The sequence below is a fragment of the Podarcis raffonei genome, chromosome 10, assembly GCF_027172205.1.
Source record: "Podarcis raffonei isolate rPodRaf1 chromosome 10, rPodRaf1.pri, whole genome shotgun sequence".
NCBI lineage: Eukaryota > Metazoa > Chordata > Lepidosauria > Squamata > Lacertidae > Podarcis > Podarcis raffonei.
This window is the reverse complement of record NC_070611.1, coordinates 11075667-11084831: the sequence shown is the minus strand read 5'-3', so window position 1 is coordinate 11084831 and position 9165 is coordinate 11075667. Positions and strand designations below refer to the sequence as shown.

The following is a 9165-nucleotide window of genomic DNA, read 5'->3' as shown; positions in this document are numbered from 1 at the left end:
TCGAGTTACTGAGCTAAATGTTGTCCAATCACAAAAATAATAGATTTGAATTCCTCATATCCCAAAATGTATTTTTAAGACCCCTCACAGAAGAAATTTGCAAAAATTAAGTTTCATCCCCTAAAATGACACGCTGTATTAGCTTAGCTCTGAATCTGATTCGAGAAACAAAAGTTCTGTTCAATGCTCAGTAATCTCTGCAACCCCACTTTCTTTTAACATTTTTTTCTCACTGATAGGCTTATTCTAAAAAGTTGTGAACCTCTCGAAGATTTTAGAAACTTTTACTAGTTCTACCCAAACTGCTCTCTTATTTTTGCAGATTCAATATTTGCAGTATGAGTTTCCAAGATGAGCATTTAGCTATTTTGAGCAAACTGATTAGTCATATCCCAGTATGAGAATATTTTAAGGATCTTTAATATATTTAAAAATGGAAGATTCTGTATTACATAGGATTATATACCATTAATGCCATGTATATATACTTTCCCAGAAAAAACTTTTCATGCTTAAAAAATGCACCTTAATTTAATACTTGTCTGTATAACATATATAGTAGTAAATAAAGTAGTAAACAGGTTATGTGTCAAATAAGAGAGCTACACATTACAAGGCAATTACAATTTTGACAAAAAAGTAAAACATGTTTTCCAGTATCTGAAGGCAATTCACAATCATTTCCAAGGTATTTGTGAGATTTAAGGCCATTTGTTCTAATTAAAAGTTTTGACATAAATACTCACAAAAATGTGTTATTTTGTGTGTAAAAACTGTACATGCAAAAACATTTGATAATTAGGATAAGAACAGGCATATATAATAAAATACTTGAGTAGTTCTATATACAAAGTTGTGCACAAAGCAACATAGCTGTGCAATTGTAACACATTTAATTCATTACCACTTGTGTGCCCTATATGGCGATGTGACTGTGGCAACAGATAACTCAAAATGTGCCAGCATCCCTTTGAATGGACCATCTAGACAAACCTCACAGCAACTGGCAATTTGCATAAGAGCATCAAGTCACTCATAATAAAATAACCTGCAGAAAGCAATTAGGTTGTCAAAGCTCTATAGCTGCTATGCAAGAGACTCTACAGATTACATTGCATGAGTCAAATTTCAGGACTCAAAAGTTGATGCTGCCATTTCCTAGAATAACACTGTGTTGTTGTTCAAATTTATTATGCCAGCATAATCATTCTTTAAAAAATGTAAACACAAGTTATTTCAGAAACTGGAATACCTTGCAGAAAAAATAAAATCTTACAGTATTCACATCTTGGAAGCTTATTCCCAAATCCGTCTGATGATTCATTACCCAGCACCTGAGTGAGGTGTTTCCATTATTGAGACCTACAGAATATGTTTGGCCTCCCAATTTCTACTCACAGTTTTGCATTCGTTTTTGTCTGGACAATCATTCAAAGAGATATTGCTTCTCTTGTGGATTTTACTATTGCAAGATAGAAGACAATTCAATATCCCAAATTCTTAAGGTTAAGAATAATTATAAAAAGTAGTTAAGTTTGAAAAGTAGTAACATGTAAACATTGATACAGAGGAATTTGCATTCACATCTTATGTACATATTAAGTCAGGAAAGACAAGGACTTTTGAGTTGAACCCGTGACTTGTGCTTTCTCCAAAATACACACGACAATAGTAGCTTATTCTGTCAGAAACAAAATAAAACTCAGAAACAGACATCACCATTTTCTTCCTCTTACATAAAAGCTGTTCAGTTGCGCATGCAACCAAGTTGGACATTTTGGTATATGAAGTTAACGTTATTTTGCTCCAAATGCCACCAGAAGCCTTTACTGCATACAAAGAAGAACGTTTCGCTTCAGCTCGCTGGCTCTTTAAAGTGCACCACTGTACTGCACTTAACAGTGCTCTATGGTTTGTGAAAAGCATTCAGCATTCCGAGTGCTCATATCTGAGTCTGCAATACATGAATAGGCGGGGTGTATGGAGGAGGTGCAGGCAATGGCTTGATTCCTCTCACCCTCATATAGGAGAGAAACTGGTCTGGGATCTCAGCCAAGACATCTCTAGCAAGTCTGGCCATACTTAAAATGTGGTTTCCACTTCTGTCAATGTAATCCCGAAACGGTACAAACTGAAACGAAATGGAGGGGAGGGAGAGAGAATTTGTTTAGCATTGCAACTGGGGCATCGTAAAGAATGAAAACCAAAGGTTGAAAATAAGATGTCCTTTATTTTGAAACTTAACTTGGTAAAGATGATATTAATATTTCAGATCTTTTGCAGATGCATATTATATTCAGTGCTTTTTTTCTAAAAAATGTTTAGGGGTACTCTCGTTTTCCTACTCATTTTGAAATACTGGCCCTCAATGAGGCCAAACTTAGATTCACAAAATGTTTAGGAGTATGTGTACCCCCAGAAAAAAGCACTGATTATATCACACATTGGTATTTTTAGGCTTTTCTGTTGAAGGCCTTCATACTAACATACAACATAAAATAAAAATATCACAATATCAAAACATAAATAAATCTACATATGGAAAAACAAATAGAGAGCAGCAAAATATCAAAACAGCAAACTAGGAAAATGTTACTCCATGCTAAAGACTTGATGAAACAAAGCTACTTTCATATAATACTGGAATGCTTATAACTGAATTTCCAGTAGGCAAGTTACAAACCCTAGGTGCTGCTTCTGAAAAGATCCTGTCTGGGGTCATTGCCAAATTGCACCTCTGGTGGTGATGGGACATGGAGCAGGAATAGCAATGATGATCACAGCAGGTGAGCAGGTTTTAGGCATCAGAAAGTCACCCTTAAAATACCTCAGTTCAAAACTGTATAGCGCTTTAAAAGTGTGACCAGCACTTTGAATTGTCCTTGCTATCTAGAACTTTCCAGCCTGGTTTTCTGAAGTGCAAACCAACCTGTATACATACATTTTAAAAAAGGTAAAGGTAAAGGGACCCCTGAGCGTTAGGTCCAGTCGCGGACGACCCTGGGGTTGTGGTGCTCATCTCGTTTTACTGGCTGAGGGAGCCGACGTTTGTCCGCAGTGAGTTATTCCGGGTCATGTGGCCAGCATGACTAAGCCGCTTCTGGCGAAACAGAGCAGTGCACAGAAACACCATTTACCTTCCCACGGGAGCGGTACCTATTTTATCGACTTGCACTTTGACGTGCTTTCGAACTGCTAGGTTGGCAGGAGCTGGGACTGAGCAACGGGAGCTTACCCCGTTGCAGGGATTCGAACCGCCGACCTTCTGATTGGCAAGCCCAAGGCTCAGTGGTTTAGACCATAGCGCCACCTGCGTCCCATACATACATTATGTGTACTCTAAGCATATAAAAGATCTGCTAGACAGAAGCGCTTTCTCTCACCTGTACAATATCTCTTTCTGCATACATTCCTCTTGAGGAGAGTCTTACTTCATCACCATCCAATTCTTCCATAGCTGAAAAAAGACAGAGTAATGTATTCATATTGTTTGATTTAATCTGTTCAACAAAGCCCATATGAAAAACACATAGTTTTTTCTTTTGTTATTTATTTACATAGCACTTTATGGCCCAGTTGAACTTCTGAACTACAAGCAAGCAATTAGGTTTGGGTGTTTCACCCGAATTAGGCAATTCAACTGTATTGCTATTCACAAACACAAGATCCTGAACATCTACAGCTGTTTTAAAATAGGGATTATATGAGTTCTCAAGGGAACCCCTCCCAATAATATGGCTGCTGTGTTTTGGACCAGTTAACATTTCCATGCAATCTTCCAAAGGCAGCCTCAATCAAATCTAGAAGTTACCAGAGCATGGAGTAATGTATGTTTTATCACATAGGCTGCTTAGAGTTCATTTTGCTAGGAAAAATGGAGTATCAGCTACAAAAGAAAGATAAATTGCCATTTAAGTGATGCTGGGAATTGGACCCTAATTCCGAGGCCTCTTTCCAAGAAAAGCATTCTGAAACTGAGGGTGCTCACCGTCAAATTCAGCTGGGCCAACTCCTACTATTATTATTGACATCGGAAGCTTTGAAGCCTTCAAAAGAAAAAGAAAAACATATATGAACATTGTCACATAATTTAAAGATATAGGCAACTCTCAGCACCATGTGTGATGCAGGTATGTACAATTTAATTGTGGTGCACAACATTACCTTCAATCATAGATGAAAAGATCACATTTGAATACATACCTGTGATCCATAAAACATTTTATATACATATGTATGATTCAGCTCCTCTTTCTCAGTTATTTGGGAGGGAGTTTAAAAGCGGTTTGATGGCAAGGGAGCAGCTGAAGTAAAATTATGCTGGAAAAATAATCTACATATACTCTCTTTCTTGCACATTTTTTTTACCTGTTTACAGCAACAACCTGGCTATTTTGCTTTTACTGTGATTTTCAAACAAACACTAGGCACCATCCAGCCAAAATTAAGGTTTAAGATCCTGGGGGAGAACTCAGCATATACCCCTGATATCAATTGCACCAGAAGCAGCTGAAGTTTGACTGAATTGTGCTAAACATCTGTACGTCTGTCTCAGATGCAAGAAAAATGGTAATGTGTTTCAATCCAAGGACGGACAGAAAGGGCACTTTCTGTTACTTTTTACTCTAAACCAAGTTTGTGGAAGAAAAAGGAAGGGCATGTGACCTAAACTCAGAACTACAGGGAAGTTACTGCTTCTTCTCTCACACAAGCCAGGCTTACTTTGGGTGCCTGGTAAGGAGAAGATATCATTGGTACTTACCTATGTAAGGTTCTTTTACATGCATGTAACATGACGCTAGGGACGCGGGTGGCGCTGTGGGTAAAAGCCTCAGCTTACCTATGTAAGGTTTACCTATAAGCTTACCTATGTAAGGTTCTATGTAAGGTTCTTTTACATGCATGTAACATGACGCTAGGGACGCGGGTGGCGCTGTGGGTAAAAGCCTCAGCGCCTAGGGCTTGCCGATCGAAAGTTCGGCGGTTCGAATCCCCGCGGTGCGGTGCGCTCCCGTTGTTCGGTCCCAGCGCCTGCCAACCTAGCAGTTCGAAAGCACCCCCGGGTGCAAGTAGATAAATAGGGACCGCTTACTAGCGGGAAGGTAAACGGCGTTCCGTGTGCGGCTCTGGCTCGCCAGAGCAGCAATGTCACGCTGGCCACGTGACCCGGAAGTGTCTCCGGACAGCGCTGGCCCTCGGCCTCTTAAGTGAGATGGGCGCACAACCCCAGAGTCTGTCAAGACTGGCCCGTATGGGCAGGGGTACCTTTACCTTTACCTTTAACATGACGTCAGGTGGGAATGGTGCTCCCCCTAGTGGTTGAAGGCAGAAATCACTACAGGCATACCTCGGGTTACAGACGCTTCAGGTTGCGTTTTTCGGGTTACGGTCCACCGAAACCCGGAAGTACCGGAATGGGTTACTTCTGGGTTTCAGCGGTTGCAGATCCGCAGAAGCGCTAAATCACGCTTTGCGCATGCGCAGAAGCGCCGGATCGCAACCAGCGCATGCGCAGACGTGCCGCTGCGGGTTGTGGAGGCTGTGGGCTGCAAACGTGCATCTTGCACGGATCACGTTCGCAACCCGAACGTCCACTGTACTCTAATTGGGAAAAAATTTACAGGCGTTACCATGCCAATCCCAGCCAGTTTCTATGATGATAAGCCGGGATAATAGAGGCCAAAGCAGAAGAGTGACATGAACAAAGACAAACACAAGACAATCCCTGCCCAGGGAATGAAAGCAAATATTGTATAAAGAATATGAAATAAGCCAATCATGCGGAGTGAGAAAGGCAGTCTGGAAAAAGGGGTGAGGCCCTGCTGCCATATTACATGGATGTAAAAGAACCCTTCAAGGATAAGTAATATTGGTATCTGTTCCAAGCATGTCGTGGCATCTGATGGGACACACTCAAACTGAACCATATAGAGTGGGATACCTATGAATGAACTATTGGCTGTGTCTGGGTTCAGCAGGACCTCCCAAAGGATGCCTCTGCAGAGGCAGAAACACCCACTTTATACTATTTAATAAAGCTTTTGGGACTAGCTAAGGTGGCTGCCCAACAAATCTCCTGTAGGGAAGCATTCAGAGAAAATGTAGGTAAAGCAGCTGCAGCCCTAGTTGAATGGGCCATAATTTTGGCTGGGGGAATAAAAATGCAAATTTTTATAAGCTAAAGCAATGGAGGCTTTTAACCATCTAGCTAAAGTTGCTGAGGAGATTTCCTTGCACCAAGAGGCAGGGTAAAATGCCTTTAAAAGGCTTCTTCAGTATCTGATTCCCCATACAATCCTTCTCCATATCTAAGACAATAAAACCAGTAGTAGAGTCCTCTTGGAAATCTGAAGAATCTCCAATGGGTTGGGCAACTATTTCTTATTCACCTCCCCCTAGAACCTGCCGAGCCGGAAACTAGCCCAGCGAAGTAGAGTTGAGTGGAGGAGAGACTGAGAAAATGCGCACACAGGGTCCTTTTTATTCTTAATATATTGAACAGGCAAGAAAGGGAACAGGGAAAGAAAAAGTAGAAGAAGATGAGAAGAGAAAATGGCAGCAAGTGGAGAAGGAACAAAAAACCCCAAAACCCTGAGGTTGGGGGGGTGGAGTACAGTCAGACAACGGGTAGGAGGAAAGAGAGTCACCAACACACATAAATTACCACAAAATAAGATAAGTAACAGGCCTGAGCTGACAACAAGAGCAGGGAGTTGAAGCTGACAATTCAGCTGGTGAAGGGAGAAATTGAAACTAGCTGGGGTTGGCCTCAAGTTTTTGTTTTTTCCATGACAGCGGCAATTTGTGCCTTCAGATGCTGGGGGAAACACTATTTCAACCTGATAGCATGATGTCAACTGTCCCCAAGGACGTGAATGGATACATACCAATTCAGAGAAAAAGTCCCACTGAGTACAACTGGGGACTCAGCTGTACAGCTGCAAATAAAACGTTTTAAGCGTGTTTTAAGTACAATATACAATGCCACACTAGATGTCAATGATGAGCCTTATGGAAAATCCGGTGTATTTTTCAAAATGCTTTTTAAAAAAAAGCATTTTCAGAACTTTTTTTTATATGTGTGTAGATTCCACCTGGGTAAGTATGTACAGGATTGGAGCTTTGTGTTTTAAGGTGCTTTAAGTGATGGAAGACAGGATATATATCTTCTGTAAGCCTACAAATGCCTAAGAAAAAACCAGGACCGTGAAGGCAGCAGGGGACAAAAAATATTAATTTTGCCAACTCTATTTCTCCTGTGATCTGAGTCAGATGAGGCCATATGGGATCATCCCTGGATCAATGCCTGAATGCTGTCATGGGCTGGATGAGGGCTGAAGTTGAATCTTGACAAACTGGGGTATCGTGGTCTTGGAATTAGGCAGATGACCTGTTCTACCCTTGAAGGAGCTGGTTTACAGCTTGGAGGGGCTCCTAGATCAAGCTTTGTCACTGGGGGCTCAGACGACTGGCGCCAAATCTTTTTATGTTTCAGTGCCAAGTTAAAACATGGTAGCTTTCAGAGGCTGTGCACTATTAACTTATTCTATTGTTGTTGCATTTTAGGCTGAATTTTGCTATATCCGGCTCTGAAATAGTTGGCTGAAAATATGGGTTATAAATTACCGTATTTTTTGCACCATAACACTCACTTTTTTCCTCCTAGAAAGTAAGGGGAAATGTCTGTGCGTGTTATGGAGGAAATGCCTACGGGTGGCATGCCTACAGATTTTCCTCCTCTAAAAACTACGTGCGTGTTATGGTCGGGTGCGTGTTATAGAGCGAAAAATACGGTATTCATTATTAAATACTTAAGATACTTATTCTGGTGGCATTCAACTAAGATGTACTCAGAACAGATCTACCGACATTAGTGAACCTCATTTAGTCATTTCAATGGGTGTTAAGGGTTAATGCCTGCCCCACCAACCTTGATAAATTACAGATTATATAAATTATAGAAAATATAAAGGAGAAACATAGTATTGGTGCATATCGTTGTTGAGCTGTCCTACATCTGTCATGTTAATAATTAACCCTTTGTTTTATTTATTTTAAATTTGTATTTAGTTTAATAATAAGTTTTATAAGATAACTACAAAAAAAAAATAGCAGTGAATCTACTTAGCTGACTGCCACCCTAAACAAATAAACATACCATGGTGCATTTGACAAAAGAACAGGAATGGTCATGGTATTCAAATACAAAGGAACATGAAAACGTTAATGAGACAGAAATACCCAGGGCAATGAGTGGTTGCCCAGGGGAAAATACAGTATGTATTCTACTTTTGAAGTATTTTCAAGATCAAGTTTAAACATAACTTACATTCACAATAGACTCCTTTGTTTGAGCCATGTCAGAAATGACCCCATCTGTAATAATGAGAAGAACAAAATACTGGGAGCCATCTTTTATTGAGGCAGCATATCTAAAACAAAACACATACAAACACAATTACAGTTTTAATATGAGAATATAAAACTTTCAGATTGCTTTTAAATCAATGTACTACAGACACAAACTAAAAACTGAAACGAAACATTCAAAATGACAGGTAGTAGTGTGTTTATTAACCAGGACATCATTAGAAACTGGTGCATTGATTTATCAAGTCCAAGTGGCACAGTGGTTTAACCCACAGCACCCCCCATGTCCCTCAAACAGCTAATATATTTTCCCCCCTTTTGTTTTTGGTGACTGACATCAACTCAGCATAAAGTCACTGTGCTGAATTTTCCCAGAATAATTAATGTAACCATTACCTTGCTACATGATTAATAACAGGAGCAAAGTTTGTTGGTCCATAAAGCTGTACAGATTTTAGACTCATGTAGTATGCTTCCATTACACCATCTATTCCACTGCAGTAAGGATTTTGCGGGTTTCCATTCTATAAGGAAAAACACAGGGGCAAAGTATTAATTCTTGCTTATAGGAATGCTGTGTATACCCCTTACCCGATAGCAGGAGGCTAACACAACCTCCGGTACATCTCATGATTTAAATGCAAATGTATATAGCAGAAAAAAAGGCCAATATTTTCTACAATACTCTTAAAAATTAATGAATCTGAGCACAAATGGATCCACAAATATATATATGAGGAACCATGAAACACAAAGAGGAATTTTTAAATATATAAAATTTAAAAACGATAGAAC

General features: G+C 39.9%; 1 protein-coding gene across 7 annotated transcripts in view; it reads right to left on the bottom strand.

Moving 5' to 3' along the window:
- Positions 1-398: 398 nt before the first annotated feature.
- Positions 399-9165, bottom strand: part of CPNE8 (copine 8) — a 56263-nt gene continuing 47496 nt past the window's right edge. For 4 of the 7 annotated variants that reach the window (XM_053406149.1, XM_053406150.1, XM_053406151.1 and 1 more), the window contains 5 exons: positions 8767-8894; positions 8330-8432; positions 3989-4046; positions 3384-3457; positions 399-2131 (listed from right to left, as the gene is read on the bottom strand). In XM_053406149.1, the coding sequence (XP_053262124.1) occupies positions 1943-2131; positions 3384-3457; positions 3989-4046; positions 8330-8432; positions 8767-8894 (552 nt within the window). In that variant the 3' untranslated portion in view covers positions 399-1942. Of the gene's footprint in view, positions 2132-3383; positions 3458-3988; positions 4047-4762; positions 4799-5290; positions 5313-8329; positions 8433-8766; positions 8895-9165 lie in introns of those variants that run through there. The other 3 variants (XR_008332464.1, XR_008332466.1, XR_008332465.1) reach the window with 3 other exon arrangements.